Source organism: Coloeus monedula (genome assembly GCF_965178545.1).
Source record: "Coloeus monedula genome assembly, chromosome: 40".
Classification (NCBI taxonomy): domain Eukaryota; kingdom Metazoa; phylum Chordata; class Aves; order Passeriformes; family Corvidae; genus Coloeus; species Coloeus monedula.
The window spans coordinates 786,937-809,625 of record NC_138820.1 but is presented as its reverse complement, the minus strand read 5'-3'; the positions used below and the strand labels follow the sequence as shown (position 1 = coordinate 809,625).

The following is a 22,689-nucleotide window of genomic DNA, read 5'->3' as shown; positions in this document are numbered from 1 at the left end:
CCCGGCACGCGCCCTGCCCCTCCCCCCACCCCTTGGGGACAGGCGGGGATCCCCCCCCCCCTCCCCTCCCCTGCCCTCCCCTCCCCCACCCCGCCGTGGGGTGGGGCGGTGACGTCACACCGCTCTTTTAGGGCAAAATTCCCTGAAATCGGAGCGGGGGGAGGGGCGAGGTCAACCGAGGCCGTGAGGGAGGGGGGGAGGGGAGGGGCTGTGTGCGCCCCTCCCCCCACTCGGGGACCACCCAAAAACACGGGGGGGGGGGGGGAGGAAAAAGGGGCGTGGCTACAGAAAGGGGGCGTGGTCAAGGGTGGGGTGGGGGTGGGGCTGAGGTGGGCGTGGCCCCCATCAAGCCCCTCCCCCCCCGCCCCCCGCAGCCTCCGCAGACCCCCGGGACCCCCCGGAGCCGCCGCCGCCTCCGGAGCCTCCGCCGATCCCGCCCGGCCGCGGGGGGGCGCCCTTCAGCCGCCCCTCCCCCACCCCAGCCCTGCTGACCCCTCCCCTCCCCCCCCCCCCACCCTACCCCCCCAATTCGAGACCGACCCCCCCCCCGACCCCCCACCCCCTCCGGGCACCCCCCCCCCCCCTTAAGAACTGACCCCTCCGGACAGCCCTAACTGACCCCTAATTAACTCGTAATTAACTCCTAATTAACGATCTGACCCCCCCCCAGCTCGCCCTTAATTAACCCCGAATTAACCCCGAATTAACCATCCGAGCCCCAGCTCGCCCTTAATTAAACCCCCCGACCCCTAATTAACCATCCGAGCCCCAGCTCGCCCTTAATTAACCCCGAATCAAGCCCGAATTAACCATCCGACCCCCAATTCGCCCTTAATTAAACCCCCGACCCCTAATTAACCTCGAATTAACCATCCGACCCCCAATTCGCCCTTAATTAAGCCCCCGACCCCTAATTAATCCCTATTTAAACCCGAATTAACCATCCGACCCCCAATTCGCCCTCAATTAACCCCCCCGACCCCTAATTAACCATCCGACCCCCAAGTCGCCCCTAATTAACCCCGAATTAACGATCCGACCCCCAGCTCGCCCCTAATTAACCCCCGACCCCTAATTAACCCCGAATTAATTATCCGACCCCCAACTCGCCCCTAATTAACCCCCGACCCCTAATTAACCCCGAATTAACGATCCGACCCCCAACTCGCCCCTAATTAACCCCCGACCCCTAATTAACCCCGAATTAACGATCCGACCCCCAACTCGCCCTTAATTAACCCCACCACCCCTAATTAACTCCCCTCCTTAACTCCCCCCCTCCCTTCCTCACCAACCCTCAATTAGCCCCTCATTAACCTCGAATTAACTCCTCATTAACCCCACAACCACCCCTCCCCCTCCCCACCCCCCCCCCGGGAACCCCCGCGGGGGGGCCCCGATTAATTAACCCCCCTCCTAATTAACTAATTAACTAATTAACTAATTAATTCCCCCCCGCCCCCATGCCCAGTGGGTTCCAGCAGATCCAGGAGGAGGAGGAGGTACCGGAGGGGGGGGAGGGGGGAGGGGCGATTTTGGGGAGGGGTCTTGAGGGAGGGGGGGGGTGGGGGAGGGGCGGGGGGTGTTGAGGACTCCCCCCCCCCCCCCCAAAATTCCCACCGGGAATTCCCCTCCCTCCCCCCTCCCCCCCCCGGTTTTCCAGGACTTTCCCAAATAAGGGGAATTTTCTCCCGCATCGCTCCGGGGGGGGGTGGGGGAGGGGTTTCTATCGCGATAGCGGTGCCGATAGAAGCCCCCCCCCCCCCTCCCCCCCCCTCCTTCCCAGGGGTCGGGAGGGTCTCGCGGGGTGGGGGAGGGGCGGAGCTTTGGCCACGCCCCCTCCCCACTTTTCCCCTCCCCCCCCCCCCCTCCGCGGGATTGGGGGGGGAGAGGGGGGAGACCCCAAAATTTTGACCCCGACCCCCTCCCCCATCAGGAGGATGAGGGGGGGTCCCCACGCCCCCAAATCCCCTCGTGACCCCCCCAGGAGGATCAGGGGACCCCCGACCCCCCCCAAATCCCCTCCTGACCCCCGCGACCCCCCCCCATTTCCACTCCAAAATTTGAGGGGGGTCCTCCCATTTTTCCCCCCTCCCCACGAATTTTGGGGGTCCCCCCCCACCCTGAAGCCCCCCAAAATCCCCCGGGAGGATCAGGGGACCCCCCCCGAAACCCCTCGTGATCCCCCCGACCCCCCCCATTTCCTCCCCGAAATTTAAGGGGGGGTCCCCCCCATTTTTCCCCCCTCCCCACGAATTTTGGGGGTCCCCCCCCACCCTGAACCCCCCCAGGAGGATCAGGGGACCCCCGACCCCCCCCAAATCCCCTCCTGACCCCCCCCCCAATGAAACCCCCTCCCCCATTTTCCCCCCACCCGAGGATTTGACGGGGGGGTCCCCCCAATTTTTCCCCCCTCCCCACGAATTTTGGGGGTCCCCCCCCCACCCTGACCCCCCCCGTGCCCCCCCAGGAGGATGAGGGGGGTCCCTCTTCGGCCTCGGGGGGGCCGCCCCCCCCCGCGCTGACCCCCGCGCTGGCCCTGACCGTGTTCGCGGCCACGCTGAGCTCGTTGGGCTTCGGCTTCAACATCGGCGTCATCAACGCGCCCCAAAAGGTACCGGGAGCACCCCAAAATCTCCGGGGGGACCCCAAAATCTCCAGGGGGAACCTAAAATCTCGGGGGGGGACCCAAAAACCCTCAGGGGGATCCCAAAATCTCCGGGGGGACCCCAAAATCTCCAAGGGGACCTCAAAATCTCCGGGAGGGACCCAAAATCTCCAGGAGGGACCCCAAAATCTCCAGGGGGAGCCCAAAATCTCCGAGGGGAACCCAAAATCTCCGGGGGGAACCCAAAATATCCGGGGGAACCCAAAATCTCCAGGAGGGACCCCAAAATCTCCAGGGGGAGCCCAAAATCTCCGAGGGGAACCCAAAATCTCGGGGGGGACCCCAAAATATCCGGGGGAACCCAAAATCTCCAGGAGGGACCCCAAAATCTCGGGGGGGAACCCAAAATCTCCGGGGGGATCCTAAAACCTCGGGGGGGAACCCAAAATATCCGGGGGGAACCCAAAATCTCCGAGGGGAACCCAAAATCTTGGGGGGGAACCCAAAATATCCGGGAGGGACCCCAAAATCTCCGGGCGGGAACCCAAAATCTCCGGGGGGATCCTAAAACCTCCGGGGGGACCCCAAAATCTCCGGGGGGAACCCAAAACCTTTGGAAGGGAACCCAAAAACCCTCGGGGGGACCCCAAAATCTCCGGGGGGACCCCAAAATCTCCAAGGGGACCCCAAAATCTCCGGGAGGGACCCAAAATCTCCGGGGGGACCCCAAAATCTCCAGGGGGAACCCAAAATCTCCGGGGGGAACCCAAAATCTCCGAGGGGACCCCAAAATCTCCGGGGGGACCCCAAAATCTCCGGGGGGAACCCAAAATATCCGAGGGAAACCCAAAATCTCCAGGGGGAACCCAAAATCTCCAGGGGGAACCCAAAATCTCCGAGGGGAACCCAAAATCTCGGGGGGGACCCCAAAATCTCCGGGCGGGAACCCAAAATCTCCGGGGGGATCCTAAAACCTCCGGGGGGACCCCAAAATCTCCGGGGGGAACCCAAAACCTTTGGAAGAGAACCCAAAAACCCTCAGGGGGATCCCAAAATCTCCGGGGGGACCCCAAAATCTCCAAGGGGACCCCAAAACCTCCGGGGGGACCCCAAAACCTCCGGGGGGACCCCTCAGATCACCAGGGAACCCCCCCAGACCCCGAGGGAACCCCCAAAATGAGGGGGGAGCCCCCCAACCCATGGGTGCCCCCTCCCCAAAATTGGGTGCCCCCATCCCCAACTGGGCCCTGGGGGGGTCTGCGGGTGGGCGCCCCCTCCCCAAAATTGGGTGCCCCCATCCACAACTGGGTCCCTGGCTGGGTGCCCCCTCCCCAAAATCGGGCACCCCTCTCCATGTGTGGGTGCCCCCTCCCCAAAATCGGGCACCCCTCTCCATGTGTGGGTGCCCCCTCCCCAAAATCGGGCACCCCTCTCCATGTGTGGGTGCCCCCTCCCCAAAATTGGGCACCCCATCCACAAGTGGGTCCATGTGTGGATGCCCCCTCCCCAAAACTGGGTGCCCCCATCCATAACTGGGCCCTGGGGGGGGTCCATGGGTGGGTGCCCCCTCCCCAAAATCGGGCGCCCCTCTCCCCTAGCGACTCCTCAGAAAGGGGGGGGTGGGGAATGGGGTGCGACCCCTCCTCTCCCCCACCCATGGGTGCCCCCCCCGCTCCCGCCAGGTCCTGGAAGGGGAGTACAACGCGACGTGGGCGCGGCGCTGGGGGTCCCCCCCGCCCCCCCAGACCATCTCCCTGCTCTGGGCGCTGTCGGTCGCCATCTTCTCGGTGGGGGGGATGGGCACGGCCCTGGCGGGGGGGGCCCTGGCGGACCGGCTGGGCAGGTAAAGGGGGCGGGGCTTAAAGGGGGCGGGGCTTAAAGGGGGCGGGGCTTAAAGGGGGCGGGGCTTTGGTTTTCCCGCCAAATCCCCCCAAACCCTCGTTATTCCCTCAAATTCCCACTTTTCCCCTCATTTTCCTCACTTTTTCCCGGGTTTCCCCATCCACAGCGGCAGCGCCATCACCACCCTCAAATCTCCCCTTTTCCTTCCAAAATCCCCCTTTTTTCCCCAAAAAATCCCCCCTTTTTTCCACAAAATCCCCTCAAACCCTCGTTATTCTCTCAAATTCCCATTTCCCCCCCGTTTTTCCTCACTTTTCCCCTCATTTTCCCTCACTTTTCCCCGGGTTTCCCCATCCACAGCGGCAGCGCCATCACCACCCTCAAATCTCCCCTTTTCCTTCCAAAATCTCCCTTTTTTCACCAAAAAAATCCCCATTTCCCCCCCCAAAATCCCCGTTCTTCCCCCCAAATCCTTATTATTCCCTCAAATTCCCACTTTTCCTCTCAGTTTTCCTCACTTTTCCCCGGGTTTCCCCATCCACAGCGGCAGCGCAATCACCACCCTCAAATCTCCCCTTTTCCTTCCAAAATCCCCCTTTTTTCCCCAAAAAATCCCCCCTTTTTTCCACAAAATCCCCTCAAACCCTCGTTATTCTCTCAAATTCCCATTTCCCCCCCGTTTTTCCTCACTTTTCCCCTCATTTTTCCTCACTTTTCCCCGGATTTCCCCATCCACAGCAGCAGCGCCATCACCACCCTCAGATCCCCCCTTTTCCTTCCAAAATCCCCCTTTTTTCCCCCAAAATCCCCCCTTTTTTCCCCCAAATCCCTCCAAACCTTCATTATTCCCTCCAATTCCCATTTTCCCCTCATTTTTCCTCACTTTTCCCCGGGTTTCCCCATCCACAGCAGCAGCGCCATCACCACCCTCAAATCTCCCCTTTTCCTTCCAAAATCCCCCTTTTTTCACCAAAAAAATCCCCATTTCCCCCCCAAAAATCCCCGTTCTTCCCCCCAAATCCTCATTATTCCCTCAAATTCCCATTTTCCCCCCGTTTTTCCTCACTTTTCCCCTCATTTTTCCTCACTTTTCCCCTCATTTTTCCTCACTTTCCCCCGGATTTCCCCATCCACAGCGGCAGCGCCATCACCACCCTCAAATCTCCCCTTTTCCTTCCAAAATCCCCCTTTTTTCCCCAAAAAATCCCCCCTTTTTTCCCCGAAATCCCTCCAAACCTTCATTATTCCCTCAAATTCCCATTTTCCCCCCGTTTTTCCTCACTTTTCCCCTCATTTTTCCTCACTTTTCCCCTCATTATTCCCTCACTTTTCCCCGGGTTTCCCCATCCACAGCGGCAGCGCCATCACCACCCTCAAATCTCCCCTTTTCCTTCCAAAATCCCCCTTTTTTCACCCAAAAAATCCCCATTTTCCCCCCAAAATTCCCCGTTCTTCCCCCCAAATCCTCATTATTCCCTCAAATTCCCACTTTTCCCCTCAGTTTTCCTCACTTTTCCCCGGGTTTCCCCATCCACAGCGGCAGCGCCATCACCACCCTCAAATCCCCCCTTTTCCTTCCAAAATCCCCCTTTTTTTCCCCAAAAAATCCCCCCTTTTTTCCGCAAAATCCCCTCAAACCCTCGTTATTCCTTCAAATTCCCATTTTCCCCTCATTTTTCCTCACTTTTCCCCTCATTTTTCCTCACTTTTCCCCGGGTTTCCCCATCCACAGCGGCAGCGCCATCACCACCCTCAAATCCCCCCTTTTCCTTCCAAAATCCCCCTTTTTTCCCCAAAAAATCCCCCCTTTTTTCCCCCAAATCCCTCCAAACCTTCATTATTCCCTCAATTTCCCACTTTTCCCCCCGTTTTTCCTCACTTTTCCCCCATTTTCCCTCACTTTTCCCCGGGTTTCCCCATCCACAGCGGCAGCGCCATCACCACCCTCAAATCTCCCCTTTTCCTTCCAAAATCCCCCTTTTTTCACCAAAAAAATCCCCATTTTCCCCCCAAAATTCCCCGTTCTTCCCCCCAAATCCTCATTATTCCCTCAAATTCCCACTTTTCCCCTCAGTTTTCCTCACTTTTTCCCGGGTTTCCCCATCCACAGCAGCAGCGCCATCACCACCCTCAAATCTCCCCTTTTCCTTCCAAAATCCCCCTTTTTTCCCCAAAAAATCCCCCCTTTTTTCCACAAAATCCCCTCAAACCCTCGTTATTCTCTCAAATTCCCATTTCCCCCCCGTTTTTCCTCACTTTTCCCCTCATTTTTCCTCACTTTTCCCCGGGTTTCCCCATCCACAGCGGCAGCGCCATCACCACCCTCAAATCTCCCCTTTTCCTTCCAAAATCCCCCTTTTTTCCCCAAAAAATCCCCCCTTTTTTCCCCCAAATCCCTCCAAACCTTCATTATTCCCTCAAATTCCCACTTTCCCCCCCGTTTTTCCTCACTTTTCCCCCATTTTCCCTCACTTTTCCCCGGGTTTCCCCATCCACAGCAGCAGCGCCATCACCACCCTCAAATCTCCCCTTTTCCTTCCAAAATCCCCCTTTTTTCACCAAAAAAATCCCCATTTTCCCCCCCAAAAATCCCCGTTCTTCCCCCCAAATCCTCATTATTCCCTCAAATTCCCACTTTTCCCCTCAGTTTTCCTCACTTTTCCTCGGGTTTCCCCATCCACAGCGGCAGCGCCATTGGCACCCTCAAATCTCCCCTTTTCCTTCCAAAATCCCCCTTTCTTCCCCCAAAATCCCCCCTTTTTTCCCCCAAATCCCTCCAAACCTTCATTATTCCCTCAAATTCCCACTTTTCCCCCCGTTTTTCCTCACTTTTCCCCTCATTTTTCCTCACTTTTCCCCTCATTTTTCCTCACTTTTCCCCGGGTTTCCCCATCCACAGCGGCAGCGCCATCACCACCCTCAAATCCCCCCTTTTCCTTCCAAAATCCCCCTTTTTTCCCCAAAAAATCCCCCCTTTTTTCCCCCAAATCCCTCCAAACCTTCATTATTCCCTCAAATTCCCACTTTTCCCCCCGTTTTTCCTCACTTTTCCCCTCATTTTTCCTCACTTTTCCCCCATTTTCCCTCACTTTTCCCCGGGTTTCCCCATCCACAGCGGCAGCGCCATCACCACCCTCAAATCTCCCCTTTTCCTTCCAAAATCCCCCTTTTTTCACCAAAAAAATCCCCATTTTCCCCCCAAAATTCCCCGTTCTTCCCCCCAAATCCTCATTATTCCCTCAAATTCCCACTTTTCCCCTCAGTTTTCCTCAGTTTTCCCCGGATTTCCCCATCCACAGCGGCAGCGCCATCACCACCCTCAAATCTCCCCTTTTCCTTCCAAAATCCCCCTTTTTTCCCCCAAAATCCCCCCTTTTTTCCCCCAAATCCCTCCAAACCTTCATTATTCCCTCCAATTCCCATTTTCCCCTCATTTTTCCTCGCTTTTCCCCTCATTTTTCCTCACTTTTCCCCGGATTTCCCCATCCACAGCAGCAGCGCCATCACCACCCTCAAATCCCCCCTTTTCCTTCCAAAATCCCCCTTTTTTCCCCCAAAATTCCCCCTTTCCCCCCCAAAATCCCCCTGAATCCCCTCAAACCCTCATTATTCCCTCAAATTCCCATTTCCCCTCATTTTTCCTCACTTTTCCCCTCATTTTTCCCATCCACAGCGGCGGCTTAAAGGGGGCGGGGCTTAAAGGGGCGGGGCAAAGCGGAAGGGGGTGGAGCTTAATGGGGTGTGGCAGAGGGGGCGGGGCTTAAAGGGGAGGGGCCGGGAGGGCGGGGCTTAAAGGGGGAATCCACATGGGGGGAGGGGGTGGGGAAAAAGGGATGGGGGAGGGATTTGTGGCTGTGGGCGGGGCTTAAAGGGGTGTGGTCGATAATCGGGCGTGGCTTAACTGGGCGTGGCTTTGATGGGAGGGGCTTAATTGGGTGTGGCTTGGAGGGGAGGAGCTTAATTGGGCATGGCTTAACGAGGTGTGGCTTTGATGGGAGGGGCTTGGAGGGGGAGGGGCTTAACAGGGCGTGGCTTTGATGGGAGGGGATTAATTAGCCGTGGCTTAGAGGGGGAGGGGCTTAATCGGGCGTGGCTTAACCGGACGTGACTTTGAGGGGGAGGGGCTTAATTGGGCGTGGTTTAACAGGGCGTGGCTTTTGGGGAGGGGTTTAACAGGGCGTGGCTTGGAGGGGAGGGGCTTAATTGGGTGTGGCTTTGAGGGGGAGGGGCTTAACAGGGCGTGGCTTAACATGGTGTGGCTTTGAGGGGAGGGGCGTAATTAGCTGTGGCTTAACTGGGCGTGGCTTGGAGGGGAGGGGCTTAATTAGGCGTGGTTTAACTGGGCGTGGCCTAGAGGGGAGGAGCATAATCGGGCGTGGTTTAACAGGGCGTGGCTTTGAGGGGAGGGGCTTAACTGGGCGTGACTTAATGGCGTGGTTTGAGGGGAGGAGCTTAATTGGGCGTGGTTTAACTGGGCGTGGTTTCGAGGGGGAGTGACATAATTGGGCGTGGTTTCGAGGGGATGGGCTTAACTGGGCGTGGCTTAACAAGGTGTGGCTTTGAGGGGGAGGGGCTTAACTGGGCGTGGCTTTGAGGGGGAGGGGCTTAATCGGGTGTGGTTAACAGGGCGTGGCTTTGGGGGGAGGGGCGTAGCTGGGCGTGGCTTAACTGGGCGTGGCTTTGAAGGGGGCTTAATCGGGTGTGGTTAACTGGGCGTGGCTTTGGGGGGAGGGGCTTATCTGGGCGTGGCTTAGCTGGGCGTGGCTTTGAAGGGGCTTAACTGGGCGTGGCTTTGAGGGGGAGGGGCTTAATCGGGTGTGGTTAACAGGGCGTGGCTTTGAAGGGGAGGGGCTTAACTGGGCGTGGCTCTGAGTGGGCGTGGCCACCAGATGGGCGTGGCCAACGGCCTATTAGACGGACAGGGCGTGGCTCCAGCAACGAAAGGGGCGTGGCCACCCCCAGTAGCCCCCTCCCTTCCCCCCCAGGAAAGGCGCCCTATTGGCCACCAACGGCCTGGCCGTAGTGGGCGGGGCCCTGATGGGCGGGGCCAAGCTGGGCCCCACCTACACCCTCATCATCCTCGGCCGCTTCATCGTCGGCGCCTACTCAGGTACCGCCCCCTCCCCCCATCGGGGGGCGTGGCCAGGATTTGGGGGGGGGTGTGATCCAGATTGGGGGGGCGTGGCCAGGATTGGGGGGGCGTGGCCAGGATTTGGGGGGGCGTGGCCAGGATTGGGGGGGTGTGGGCAGGATTTGGGGGGGGGTGGCCAAGATTGGGGGGGGGTGGTCCAGATGTTTTGGGGGGGTGTGGCCAGGATTTTGGGGGGGGTGTGGTCCAGATTTTTTGGGGGGTGTGGCCAGGATTTGGGGGGGGGGGGGTGGTCCGGATTTTTGGGGGGGTGGTCCGGATTTTTGGGGGGCGTGGCCAGGATTTGGGGGGGCGTGGCCAGGGCTGACCCCGCCCCCCCGCAGGGCTGGTGTCGGTGCTGGTGCCGCTCTACGTGGGCGAGGTGGCGCCGCTGCGGCTGCGGGGGGCGCTGGGGACCCTGCACCAGCTCGGGATCGTCCTCGGCATCCTGGGGGCGCAGGTGGGCGTGGCCTGGCGGGGTGGGCGTGGCTTGTGGGGGCGTGGCTCCAATGGGAGGGGTCGTTGTGGGGGGTGAGGGTGGGCGTGGCCTGAAGGGGTGGGTGGGGCTTTGGTGGGCGGGGCTTGAGTGGGAGGGGTGGGCGTGGCCTGCAGGGGTGGGCGGGGCTTTGGCGGGCGGGGGTCGGTGTGGGCATGGCCTAAAGGGGCGTGGTCTGCAGGGGTGGGCGGGGTTTGGGTGGGCGTGATCGGTGTGGGCGTGGCCTAAAGGGGGCGTGGTCTGCAGGGGTGGGTGGGGCTTTGATGGGCGGGGCTTGAGTGGGAGGGGTCGTGTGGGTGTGGCCTAAAGGGGCGTGGGCTGAATGGTGGGCGGGGCTTTGGTGGGCGGGGTCGGTGTGGGCGTGGCCTAAAGGGGGCGTGGCTTCCAAGGGGAGGGTCCAGGGGGGTCCTGAGGGGGAAATTGGGGGGGATTTGAGCGTCCTGGGAGGGTTTGGGGTCGGGGCTGGGGGGGCCCGAGGGGATCGGGGGGCGCTGGTGGAGCTCAGGGAAAGATTTGGGGGACTCTGGGTGAATTTTGGGGCTTCTGGGGGGATCTGGGAGGGCTCCGAGCTGGGCTGGAGCTCGCCGGGGTGAGATTTGGGCGTCCCGAAGCCGCGACACGTCACGACAGACCCCCCCCTTTCCCGTCGCGACATAGCGGCAGGCCGGCCCATATCGCGACATTTCACCTCGCCGTGGTGAAATCCCGCCCCTTGCGGCGACTTATCGCCCCCGGCCGGCGGCCTATCGCGCGATATCGCACGATATGGGGGCCTATCGCGAGCTGTCGCGCCTCGCCCGCAGGTGCTGGGCTTGCGGGCGCTGCTGGGGACGCCGGCGGCGTGGCCGGCGCTGTTCGGGGCGGGGCTGCTCCCGGCCGCGCTGCAGCTGCTGCTGCTGCCGCTGTGCCCCGAGAGCCCCCGGTTCCTGCTGGCCCGGGGCCAGCGCGGCCGCGCCCGGCGCGGTGAGTGCGGAGCCTTCGGCCTCGCGGGGCGGCTCTTCCTCCTCCTCCTCGGCTTCCTCGCCGTCCTCCTCGTCCTCTTCCTCGTCCTCTTTCTTCTCCTCCTCTTCCTCTTCTTCCTCCTTCTTCTCTTCTTCCTTCTCTTCCTCTTCTTTCTCCGCATCCTCCTCCTCCTCTTCCTCCTCTTCCTTGTCCTCTTCCTTCTCCTCCTCTTCCTCTTCCTCCTCCTCTTCTCCTCATCCTCTTCCTCTTCCTCCTCCTCCTCCTTCTCTTCCTCCTCCTCTTCCTTCTTCTCCTTCTCCTCCTCTTCCTCCTCCTCCTCTTCTCATCCTCCTCCTCTTCCTTCTTCTCCTCCTCCTCCTCCTCCTCTTCTTCCTCCTCCTCCTCTTCCTCCTCTTCCTTGTCCTCTTCCTTCTCCTCCTCTTCCTCTTCCTCCTCCTCTTCCTCCTCCTCTTCTTCCTCCTCCTCTTCTTCTCATCCTCTTCCTCTTCCTTCTCCTCCTCCTTCTCTTCCTCCTCCTCTTCCTTCTTCTCCTCCTCCTCCTCCTCCTCTTCTTCCTCCTCCTCCTCTTCCTCCTCTTCCTCGTCCTCTTCCTCTTCCTCCTCCTCTTCCATCGTCTCCTTTTCCTCTTCCTCCTCCTCCTCTTCCTCCTCCTCTTCCTCCTCCTCCTCCTCTTCCTCCTCCTCCTCTTCCTCCTCCTCTTCCTCCTCTTCCTCCTCCTCTTCCTCCTTCTCCTCTTCCTCCTCCTCCTCCTCTTCCTCCTCCTCCTCCTCTTCCTCCCCCTCCCCCTCCTCCTCCGTCCCGTTCGTCCTCCTCTTCCTCCCCGCCTTCATCTTCGTCCCCTTCGTGCTCTTCCTCGTCCGTCCCAATTCTTCCTCGTCCTCCCTTCTCGCCCTCCTGTTAATCCCCGTTCTTCCTCCTCCTCCCCCTCCTTCATCCTCCTCCTCCTCGGTCTCCTTCATCCTCCTCTTCCTCAGGCCCGATTCTTCCTCCTCTCCACCTTCCTCCTCCTCGATCGCCTTCGCTCTCCATCCCCCGCCTCTTCCTCTTCCTCTCCCCTCTCCATTCCTTGGCTCTTCCTCCTCCTCACCTTCCATCTTCCTCCTCTTCCTCCATCCCCTCCATCCTCCTCCTCCTCCCCTTCATCATCCTCACCCTCACTGATCTCTCCTCCTCCTCCTCCTCCCCCTCCTCCATCCCTTCATCCCTCCCCGCCTTCATCTCCCTCCCCTCCCTCCTCTCCCTCCCCCATCATTCAGCCCCTATCGCGACATGCCCCTCCCCCTCACCCCAGGCCTGTCGCGATTGGCCGGCCCGGCGGCCGAGGCGGGGCTGGCGGCGCTGGAGGCGGAGCTTGGCCGAGGCCCCGCCCCCAAGGTGGGGCTGCTGGAGCTGTGCCGGAGCCGCCGCTACCGGCAGCCGCTGATCGTCACCCTGGGCCTGCAGCTGGCGCAGCAGCTTTCGGGGATAAACGCGGTAAAAATGGGAAAAAGGGATGGGAACGAGGGAAAACGGGCGGGAAATGAGGGAAAACGGGCGGGAAATGGGGAAAAATGGGCAGGAAGTGAGGAAAAACGGGCGGGAAATGGGGAAAAGGGGCGGGAAATGGGGAAAAATGGGCGGGAAATGACAAAAAATGGGCGGGAAATGAGGGAAAAGGGGTGGGAAATGAGGAAAACTGGGCGGGAAATGAGGAAAACTGGGCGGGAAATGAGGGAAAACGGGCGGGAAATGATGGAAAACGGGCAGGAAATGAGGCAAAATGGGCCGGAAATGAGGAAAAATGGGCAGGAAATGAGAAAAAATGGGTGGGAAATGACAAAAAAGGGGCGGAAAACGAGGAAAAATGGGCCGGAAGTGGGGAAAAAGGAGCAGGAAATGAGGAAAAGCAGCTGGGAAATAACAAAAAAGGGGCGGGAAATGAGGGAATATGGGCAGGAAATGAGGAAAAACGGGCGGGAAATGATGAAAGGGGGCGTGGCTTAGCAGAAAAGGGCGTGGCTTGCGGGGGAGTGGCCCGAAGGGGAGGCGCCCCATGGGTGTGGCCCTCTGGGAGTGGGCGTGGCCATGAGGGCGTGGCCTGGGCGCGACCAATGGCGTTGTAGCATTCCAGGGGCGGGGCTTTCCAGAGGGCGTGGGCAGATGGTGGGGGCGTGGCTTGAGAGGGCGTGGTTCGCCGCTGACCACGCCCCCTCCGCAGATCTTCTACTACTCGACGTCCATCTTTGAGGGGGCGGGGCTGCAGGACCCGGCCGTCGGCACCATCGGCACCGGCGTGGTCAACGTGGCCGCCACCGCCCTGTCGGTGAGCCCTGGCCACGCCCACGCCCCCCGGCCACGCCCCCGGCCACGCCCCCGGCCCACACGGAGGGGGGGAGGGGAGGGGACACGCCCTGGGGAGGGGGGGAGGGGCTCCTGGGTCACCCCGGGAGGGTGGATCCTGAGGGTGGGGTCGCAGGAGTGGGCGTGGTCTCCTCGGGGTGTGGTCATGGTGGGCGTGGTCACTTCGGGGTGTGGCCATTGGGGGTGTCGTCGCTTCTGGGTGTGCTCCTGGTGGGCGTGGCCATTTCAGGGTGTGGTCATGGGGCCGTGGCCTCAACTGGGTGTGGTCCTGGTGGGCGTGGCCTCATCAGGGTAAGGTCCTGGGGGCGTGGTCACTTCAGGGTGTGGTCATGGGGGCGTGGCCTCCTCAGGGTGTGGCCCTGGTGGGCGTGGTCACCTCAGGGTGTGGCCCTGGTGGGCGTGGTCTCCTCAGGGTGAGGTCATGGGGGCGTGGTCACTACAGGATGTGGTCATGGGGCGTGGTCATTTCAGGGTGAGGTCCTGGGGGTGTGGTCACTTCAGGGTGTGGCCACTTCAGGGTGTGGTTGTGGGGGCGTGGTCACTTCAGGGTGTGGTCATGGGGGCGTGGCCTCCTCAGGGTGTGGTCATGGGGGCGTGGTCACCTCAGGGTGTGACCCTGGTGGGTGTGGTCACCTCAGGGTGTGGCCCTGGTGGGCGTGGTCACCTCAGGGTGAGGTCCTGTGGGCGTGACCACTTCAGGATGTGGTCATGGGGCGTGGTCATTTCAGGGTGAGGTCCTGGGGGTGTGGTCACTTCAGGGTGTGGCCACTTCAGGGTGTGGTCATGGGGGCGTGGTCACTTCAGGGTGTGGTCATGGGGGCGTGGCCTCCTCAGGGTGTGGTCATGGGGGCGTGGTCACCTCAGGGTGTGACCCTGGTGGGTGTGGTCACCTCAGGGTGTGGCCCTGGTGGGCGTGGTCACCTCAGGGTGTGGTCATGGGGGCGTGGTCACCTCAGGGTGTGGTCATGGGGGCGTGGTCACCTCAGGGTGTGGCCCTGGTGGGCGTGGTCACCTCAGGGTGTGGTCATGGGGGCGTGGCCACTTCAGGGTGTGTGTCCCCAGTGGGCGTGCCCTCAGCGATGGGCGTGACCCGGTGTGGGCGTGTCCCCGACTGAAGCCCCGCCCCCCGCAGGTGGTGCTGGTGGAGCGGGCGGGGCGCCGGGTGCTGCAGCTGGTGGGGTTACTGGGAATGATGGGATGCGCTGGGACGCTGGGCCTGGCCCTCAAGGTGAGCGGGGGGACCCCAAAATTCACCGGAACCCCCCCAAAATCCAGCCCTGAACCCCCAAAATTCATCGGAACCCCCCCAGATTCCAGCCCTGAACCCCCAAAATTCATTGGAATCCCCCAGATTCCAGCCCTGAACCCCCAAAATTCACCTGAAACCCCCCTCAAATCCAATCCTGAACCCCCAAAATTCACCTGAAACCCCCAAATCCAACCCTGAATCCCCAACCCCCCCAAATCCACCCAAAATCCCCCTAAATCCCCCAAATCCCTCCCCAAAATCCCCCCAAACCCCCCAAAATCCCCTCAAATCCCCCAAAATCCCCTAAATCCCTCCCCCAAATCCCTCAAATCCCCCCAGAACCCCCCCAAATCCCCCCAAAATGTGCTCAAACCCCCCCCACCCCCCAAAATCCCTCAAATCCCCCCCAAATCCCCCCAATTCCCACCCTAATCGCCCCAAAACCCCCCAAAATCCCACCAAAATCCCCCAAAACTCCCCCAAATCCCTCAAATCTCCCCAAATTCCCCCCCAAATCCCACCAAAATCCCTCCAATCCCCCCAAAATCCCTCAAATCCCCCTCAAATCCCGCAAAATCCCACCAAAATCCCCCAAAACTCCTCCAAATCCCTCAAATCTCCCTCAAATCCCCCAAAATCCCTCAAATCCCCTCCTAAACCCCCCAAATCCCCCCAATCCCCCTAAAATCCCCCAAATCCCCCCCCAAATCCCCCAAAACTCCCCAAAATCCCTCAACACCCCTCAAAATCCCCCAAATCCCCCCCCCAAATCCCCCAAAATCCCCCAAAACTCCCCCAAATCCCTCAAATCCCCCTCAAACCCCCCCAAATCCCCTCAAATCCCCCCAAAATCCCCCAAATCCCCCCCAAACCCCTCAAATCCCTTCATAAACCCCCCAAATCCCCCTAAAATCCCACAAGTCTCCCTAAAATCCCCCAAATCCCCCCAAAATCCCACCAAAATCCCCCAAAACTCCCCCCAAAATCCCTCAAATCCCCCAAAACTCCCCAAAATCCCTCAAATCCCCTCGTAATCCCCCAAAACCCCCCCAATCCCCCTAAAATCCCCCAAACCCCCCCAATTCCCCCCAAAATCCCCCAAATCTCCCCAAAATCCCTCAAATCCCCCTCAACGCCCCCCCAATCCCCTCAAATCCTCCCCAAAACCCCCCAAATCCCTCAAATCCCTTCCTAAACCCCCCAAATCCCCCTCAAATCCCCCAAATCTCCCTAAAATCCCCCAAATCCCCCAATTTCCCCCCCAACCCCCCCCAAACCCCTCAAATCCCCCCCAAATCCCTCAAATCTCCCCAAATCACCCCCCCCAAAATCCCCCCAAACCCCTCAAAATCCCCCAAAACTTCCCAAAAATCCCTCAAACCTCCCCAAACCCCCCCCAAAAACCCCTCAAATCTCCTCAAACCCCCCCAACCCCAACCCCCAACCCCCCCCAAAATCCCCCATTTCCCCCCTTCCCCTCTTCATTGCCCCCTGACTTTTGGGGTCCCCCCTGACTTTTGGGGTCCCCCCTGATTTTTGGGGTCCCCCCTGATTTTTGGGGTCCCCCCCGTCCCCTTTTCCCCCAGCTCGGGGGTCCCGTGTGGGGCGCTCTGGCCCTCGGGGCCGCCCTGGCCTTTGTGGGGTTTTTCGCGGTGGGTCCGGGCCCCCTGCCCTGGTTCGTTGGGGCCGAGCTCTTCCCGCCGGGGCCGCGCGGGGCCGCGCTGGGCTTGGCCGGACTGGTCAATTGGGCGAGCAACACGGCCGTGGCCATGGCCTTCCCCGCCCTGCAGGTACCGGGATTTGGGGGAGTTTTGGGGGATTTGGGGGGTTTTGGGGTGTTTAGGGTGGGTTATGGGGTCCCAGGGGCTCGGGAAAGGGGGGTTTGGGGGGGTTTTGGGGGAGTTTCAGGGGGATTTTGGAGGTGGTTTAGGGGTCCATGGCCTTCCCCGCCCTGCAGGTACCGGGATTTGGGGGGATTTTGGGGGGTTTGGGGGTGTTTAGGGTGGGTTATGGGGTCCCAGGGGCTCGGGAAAGGGGGGTTTGGGGGGGTTTGGGGGGGTTTTGGGGTGTTTAGGGTGGGCTATGGGGTGCCACGTGTTCCAGCGGCTCGGGAAAGGGGGATTTGGGGTGGTTTTGGGGAGGTTTGGGGTGGTTTTGGGGAGGTTTGGGGTGGTTTTGGGGTGATTTGGGGGGGTTTTGGGGAGGTTTGGGGTGGTTTTGGGGCTCCAGGTGACGTAGGTGGGGGTTTTGGGGTGACCATCGCCTTCCCTGCCCTGCAGGTACCGGGATTGGGGGGATTTTGGGGGGTTTCAGTGGGATTTGGGGGTGTTTAGGGTGGGTTATGGGGTCCCAGGGGCTCGGGAAAGGGGGGTTTGGGGGGGGTTTTGGGGTGGTTTTGGGGCTCCAGGTGACACAGATGGGGGTTTTGGGGTGGCCATGGGCATCCCTGCCCTGCAGGTACCGGGATTTGGGGGGGTTTTTGGGGATTTGGGGGGTTTTGGGGTGTTTAGGGTGGGTTATGGGGTCCCAGGGGCTCGGGAAAGGGGGGTTTGGGGGGGTTTTGGGGGGATTTCAGGGGGATTTTGGAGGTGGTTTAGGGGTCCATGGCCTTCCCCGCCCTGCAGGTACCGGGATTTGGGGGGATTTTGGGGGGTTTCAGTGGGATTTGGGGGTGTTTAGGGTGGGTTATGGGGTCCCAGGGGCTCGGGAAAGGGGGGTTTGGGGGGGGTTTTGGGGTGGTTTTGGGGCTCCAGGTGGGGCAGGTGGGGGTTTTGGGGTGGCCATGGGCATCCCCGCCCTGCAGGTACCGGGATTTGGGGGGATTTTGGGGGATTTGGGGGGTTTTGGGGTGTTTAGGGTGGGTTATGGGGTCCCAGGGGCTCGGGAAAGGGGGGTTTGGGGGGGTTTTGGGGGAGTTTCAGGGGGATTTTGGAGGTGGTTTAGGGGTCCATGGCCTTCCCCGCCCTGCAGGTACCGGGATTTGGGGGATTTTGGGGGGGTTTAGGGGGGTTTTGGGGTGTTTAGGGTGGGCTATGGGGTGCCACGTGTTCCAGCGGCTCGGGAAAGAGGGATTTGGGGTGGTTTTGGGGAGGTTTGGGGTGGTTTTGGGGAGGTTTGGGGTGGTTTTGGGGCTCCAGGTGACACAGATGGGGGTTTTGGGGTGGCCATGGGCATCCCTGCCCTGCAGGTACCGGGATTTGGGGGGATTTTGGGGGGTTTCAGTGGGATTTGGGGGTGTTTAGGGTGGGTTATGGGGTCCCAGGGGCTCGGGAAAGGGGGGTTTGGGGGGGTTTGGGGGGGTTTTGGGGTGTTTAGGGTGGGCTATGGGGTGCCACGTGTTCCAGCGGCTCGGGAAAGGGGGATTTGGGGTGGTTTTGGGGAGGTTTGGGGTGGTTTTGGGGAGGTTTGGGGTGGTTTTGGGGTGATTTGGGGGGGTTTTGGGGAGGTTTGGGGTGGTTTTGGGGCTCCAGGTGACGTAGGTGGGGGTTTTGGGGTGACCATCGCCTTCCCTGCCCTGCAGGTACCGGGATTTGGGGGGATTTTGGGGGGTTTCAGTGGGATTTGGGGGTGTTTAGGGTGGGTTATGGGGTCCCAGGGGCTCGGGAAAGGGGGGTTTGGGGTGGTTTTGGGGGAGTTTCAGGGGGATTTTGGAGGTGGTTTAGGGGTCCATGGCCTTCCCCGCCCTGCAGGTACCGGGATTTGGGGGGATTTTGGGGGTTTTCAGTGGGATTTGGGGGTGTTTAGGGTGGGTTATGGGGTCCCAGGGGCTCGGGAAAGGGGGGTTTGGGGGGGGTTTTGGGGTGGTTTTGGGGCTCCAGGTGGGGCAGGTGGGGGTTTTGGGGTGGCCATGGGCATCCCCGCCCTGCAGGTACCGGGATTTGGGGGGATTTTGGGGGATTTGGGGGGTTTTGGGGTGTTTAGGGTGGGTTATGGGGTCCCAGGGGCTCGGGAAAGGGGGGTTTGGGGTGGTTTTGGGGAGGTTTGGGGTGGTTTTGGGGCTCCAGGTGACACAGGTGGAGGTTTTGGGGTGGCCATGGGCATCCCTGCCCTGCAGGTACCGGGATTTGGGGCATTTTGGGGGGTTTCAGTGGGATTTGGGGTGTTTAGGGTGGGTTATGGGGTCCCAGGGGCACCAGGGGCTCGGGAAAGGGGGGTTTGGGGTGGTTTTGGGGAGGTTTGAGGTGGTTTTGGGGCTCCAGGTGGGGCAGGTGGGGGTTTTGGGGTGGCCATGGGCATCCCCGCCCTGCAGGTACCGGGATTTGGGGGAGTTTTGGGGGATTTGGGGGGTTTTGGGGTGTTTAGGGTGGGTTATGGGGTCCCAGGGGCTCGGGAAAGGGGGGTTTGGGGTGGTTTTGGGGGAGTTTCAGGGGGATTTTGGAGGTGGTTTAGGGGTCCATGGCCTTCCCCGCCCTGCAGGTACCGGGATTTGGGGGATTTTGGGGGGGTCTGGGGGGGTTTTGGGGTGTTTAGGGTGGGCTATGGGGTGCCACGTGTTCCAGCGGCTCGGGAAAGGGGGATTTGGGGTGGTTTTGGGGAGGTTTGGGGTGGTTTTGGGGAGGTTTGGGGTGGTTTTGGGGCTCCAGGTGGGGCAGGTGGGGGTTTTGGGGTGGCCATGGGCATCCCCGCCCTGCAGGTACCGGGATTTGGGGGATTTTGGGGGGTTTCAGTGGGATTTGGGGTGTTTAGGGTGGGTTATGGGGTCCCAGGGGCACCAGGGGCTCGGGAAAGGGGGGTTTGGGGTGGTTTTGGGGAGGTTTGGGGTCGTTTTGGGGGGGTTTGGGGGGGTTTTGGGGTGTTTAGGGTGGGCTATGGGGTGCCACGTGTTCCAGCGGCTCGGGAAAGAGGGATTTGGGGTGGTTTTGGGGAGGTTTGGGGTGGTTTTGGGGAGGTTTTGGGGGGTTTTGGGGAGGTTTGGGGTGGTTTTGGGGCTCCAGGTGACGTAGGTGGGGGTTTTGAGGTGACCATCGCCTTCCCTGCCCTGCAGGTACCGGGATTTGGGGGGATTTTGGGGGATTTGGGGGGTTTTGGGGTGTTTAGGGTGGGTTATGGGGTCCCAGGGGCTCGGGAAAGGGGGGTTTGGGGGGGTTTTGGGGGAGTTTCAGGGGGATTTTGGAGGTGGTTTAGGGGTCCATGGCCTTCCCCGCCCTGCAGGTACCGGGATTTGGGGGATTTTGGGGGGGTTTAGGGGGGTTTTGGGGTGTTTAGGGTGGGCTATGGGGTGCCACGTGTTCCAGGGGCTCGGGAAAGGGGAGTTTGGGGTGGTTTTGGGGAGGTTTGGGGTGGGTTGGGGAGGTTTGGGGTGGTTTTGGGGTGATTTGGGGGGGTTTTGGGGAGGTTTGGGGTGGTTTTGGGGCTCCAGGTGACGTAGGTGGGGGTTTTGGGGTGACCATCGCCTTCCCTGCCCTGCAGGTACCGGGATTGGGGGGATTTTGGGGGGTTTCAGTGGGATTTGGGGGTGTTTAGGGTGGGTTATGGGGTCCCAGGGGCTCGGGAAAGGGGGGTTTGGGGGGGGTTTTGGGGTGGTTTTGGGGCTCCAGGTGGGGCAGGTGGGGGTTTTGGGGTGGCCATGGGCATCCCTGCCCTGCAGGTACCGGGATTTGGGGGAGTTTTGGGGGATTTGGGGGGTTTTGGGGTGTTTAGGGTGGGTTATGGGGTCCCAGGGGCTCGGGAAAGGGGGGTTTGGGGTGGTTTGGGGAGGTTTGGGGTCGTTTTGGGGGGGTTTGGGGGGGTTTTGGGGTGTTTAGGGTGGGCTATGGGGTGCCACGTGTTCCAGCGGCTCGGGAAAGGGGGATTTGGGGTGGTTTTGGGGAGGTTTGGGGTGGTTTTGGGGAGGTTTGGGGTGGTTTTGGGGTGATTTGGGGGGGTTTTGGGGAGGTTTGGGGTGGTTTTGGGGCTCCAGGTGACGTAGGTGGGGGTTTTGGGGTGGCCATGGGCATCCCTGCCCTGCAGGTACCGGGATTTGGGGGGATTTTGGGGGGTTTCAGTGGGATTTGGGGTGTTTAGGGTGGGTTATGGGGTCCCAGGGGCTCGGGAAAGGGGGGTTTGGGGGGGTTTTGGGGGAGTTTCAGGGGGATTTTGGAGATGGTTTAGGGGTCCATGGCCTTCCCCGCCCTGCAGGTACCGGGATTTGGGGGATTTTGGGGGGGTTTGGGGGGGTTTAGGGGGGTTTTGGGGTGTTTAGGGTGGGCTATGGGGTGCCACGTGTTCCAGGGGCTCGGGAAAGGGGGGTTTGGGGTGGTTTTGGGGAGGTTTGGGGTGGTTTTGGGGCTCCAGGTGACACAGATGGGGGTTTTGGGGTGGCCATGGGCATCCCCGCCCTGCAGGTACCGGGATTTGGGGGAGTTTTGGGGGATTTGGGGGGTTTTGGGGTGTTTAGGGTGGGTTATGGGGTCCCAGGGGCTCGGGAAAGGGGGGTTTGGGGTGGTTTTGGGGGAGTTTCAGGGGGATTTTGGAGGTGGTTTAGGGGTCCATGGCCTTCCCCGCCCTGCAGGTACCGGGATTTGGGGGATTTTGGGGGGGTCTGGGGGGGTTTTGGGGTGTTTAGGGTGGGCTATGGGGTGCCACGTGTTCCAGCGGCTCGGGAAAGGGGGATTTGGGGTGGTTTTGGGGAGGTTTGGGGGGGTTTCAGGGGGATTTTGGAGGGGATTTGAGGGATTTTGGAGGTGGTTTAGGGGTCCATGGCCTTCTCCGCCCTGCAGGTACCGGGATTTGGGGGGATTTTGGGGGATTTGGGGGGTTTTGGGGTGTTTAGGGTGGGTTATGGGGTCCCAGGGGCTCAGGAAAGGGGGATTTGGGGGGGTTTTGGGGGGATTTCAGGGGGATTTTGGAGGTGGTTTAGGGGTCCATGGCCTTCCCCGCCCTGCAGGTACCGGGATTTGGGGGATTTTGGGGGATTTTAGGGGGTTTTAGGGGGTTTAGGGTGGGTTATGGGGTCCCAGGTGCCCGGGGGAGGGGGATGTGGGGAGGTTTGGGGGATTTGGGGGCATTTCAGGGGCATTTCAGGGGGATTTTGGGGCATTTCAGGGGGTTTGGGAGGATTTTGGGGCATTTCTGGGGCATTTGGGGAGGGTTTGGGGGGATTTTGGAGCATTTGAGGGGGATTCGGGGAGGGTTTGGGGGTGTTTCGGGGAGTTTTGGGGCATTTCAAGGGGATTTCGGGACGTGTTAGGGCATTTCAGGGGGATTTTGGGGCATTTCAGGGGAACTTGGGAAAGTTTTTGGGAGTTTTGGGGCATTTCAGGGGGATTTTGGGGCACTTTGGGGGGATTTTGGAACATTTCAGGGGGATTTGGGGGAGTTTTGGGTCATTTCAGGGAGATTTGGGGTGGATTTGGGTCATTTCAGGTGGATTTTGGGTCATTTCAGGGGGATTTGGGGAGGTTTTAGGGCATTTCAGGGAGATTTGGGGTGGATTTGGGTCATTTCAGGTGGATTTTGGGTCATTTCAGGGGGATTTCAGGTGGATTTTGGGGCATTTCAGGTGGATTTGGGGATGTTTGGGGTGACTTCGGCCGTTTCAGGCGCTCTTGCGGCGCTTTTTGGGGGGCGATTTCGGGGGGAGGTTTCAACGGGAAATTCCGGGGTGAATTTACGCCGTTTTTGGCTTTCCTTGAGCGCGTTTTTTGGGGCGTTCGGAGCTTTTTTTGGGTTTTTTTTAACCCTTTCCCCTCCCCCTCAGGACGCCATGGGCCCTTTCGTCTTCCTCCTTTTCGGGGGGCTCCTGGGGGGCTTCGCTCTCTTCACCTTCCTGCTGCTCCCCGAAACCCGCGGCCGCCCCTTCCCCACCTCGGGGGGGGATGGGGACCCCCAAAATCTGCCCCCCCCGACCCTGCTGCAGCCCCCCGAGAAGGACACGGAGCTCCAGTGCCTTGCCACCCACGAGGAACCCTAAAAAAGGGACCCCCACCCCAAATTCGGACGCATTTTGGGGCCGATTTAGGGGCGCCCCTTCCCCTCCTCTTTTTTGGTTTTTTTTTTGGGATTTTTTTGGGGGTCGCCACCCTCGGGGGGGGGCCCTCGGTTGTAAATAAAGGTGAGGAGAAACCAGCGTTGATTTTTTTTTT

General features: G+C 60.4%; 1 protein-coding gene across 1 annotated transcript; it reads left to right on the top strand.

Annotated features, from left to right (window-relative positions):
* Window positions 1-443: 443 nt before the first annotated feature.
* On the top strand, window positions 444-22,672 carry SLC2A4 (solute carrier family 2 member 4). The gene is made up of 11 exons (XM_082300560.1): window positions 444-1,502; window positions 2,471-2,614; window positions 4,291-4,451; window positions 9,436-9,560; window positions 9,923-10,038; window positions 10,878-11,037; window positions 12,329-12,510; window positions 13,235-13,339; window positions 14,510-14,605; window positions 16,213-16,416; window positions 22,305-22,672. Exons 1-11 carry the CDS (start codon window positions 1,464-1,466, stop codon window positions 22,515-22,517), a joined length of 1,545 nt encoding a protein of 514 aa, XP_082156686.1. The 5' UTR covers window positions 444-1,463; the 3' UTR covers window positions 22,518-22,672.
* The last annotated feature ends 17 nt before the right edge of the window (window positions 22,673-22,689 follow it).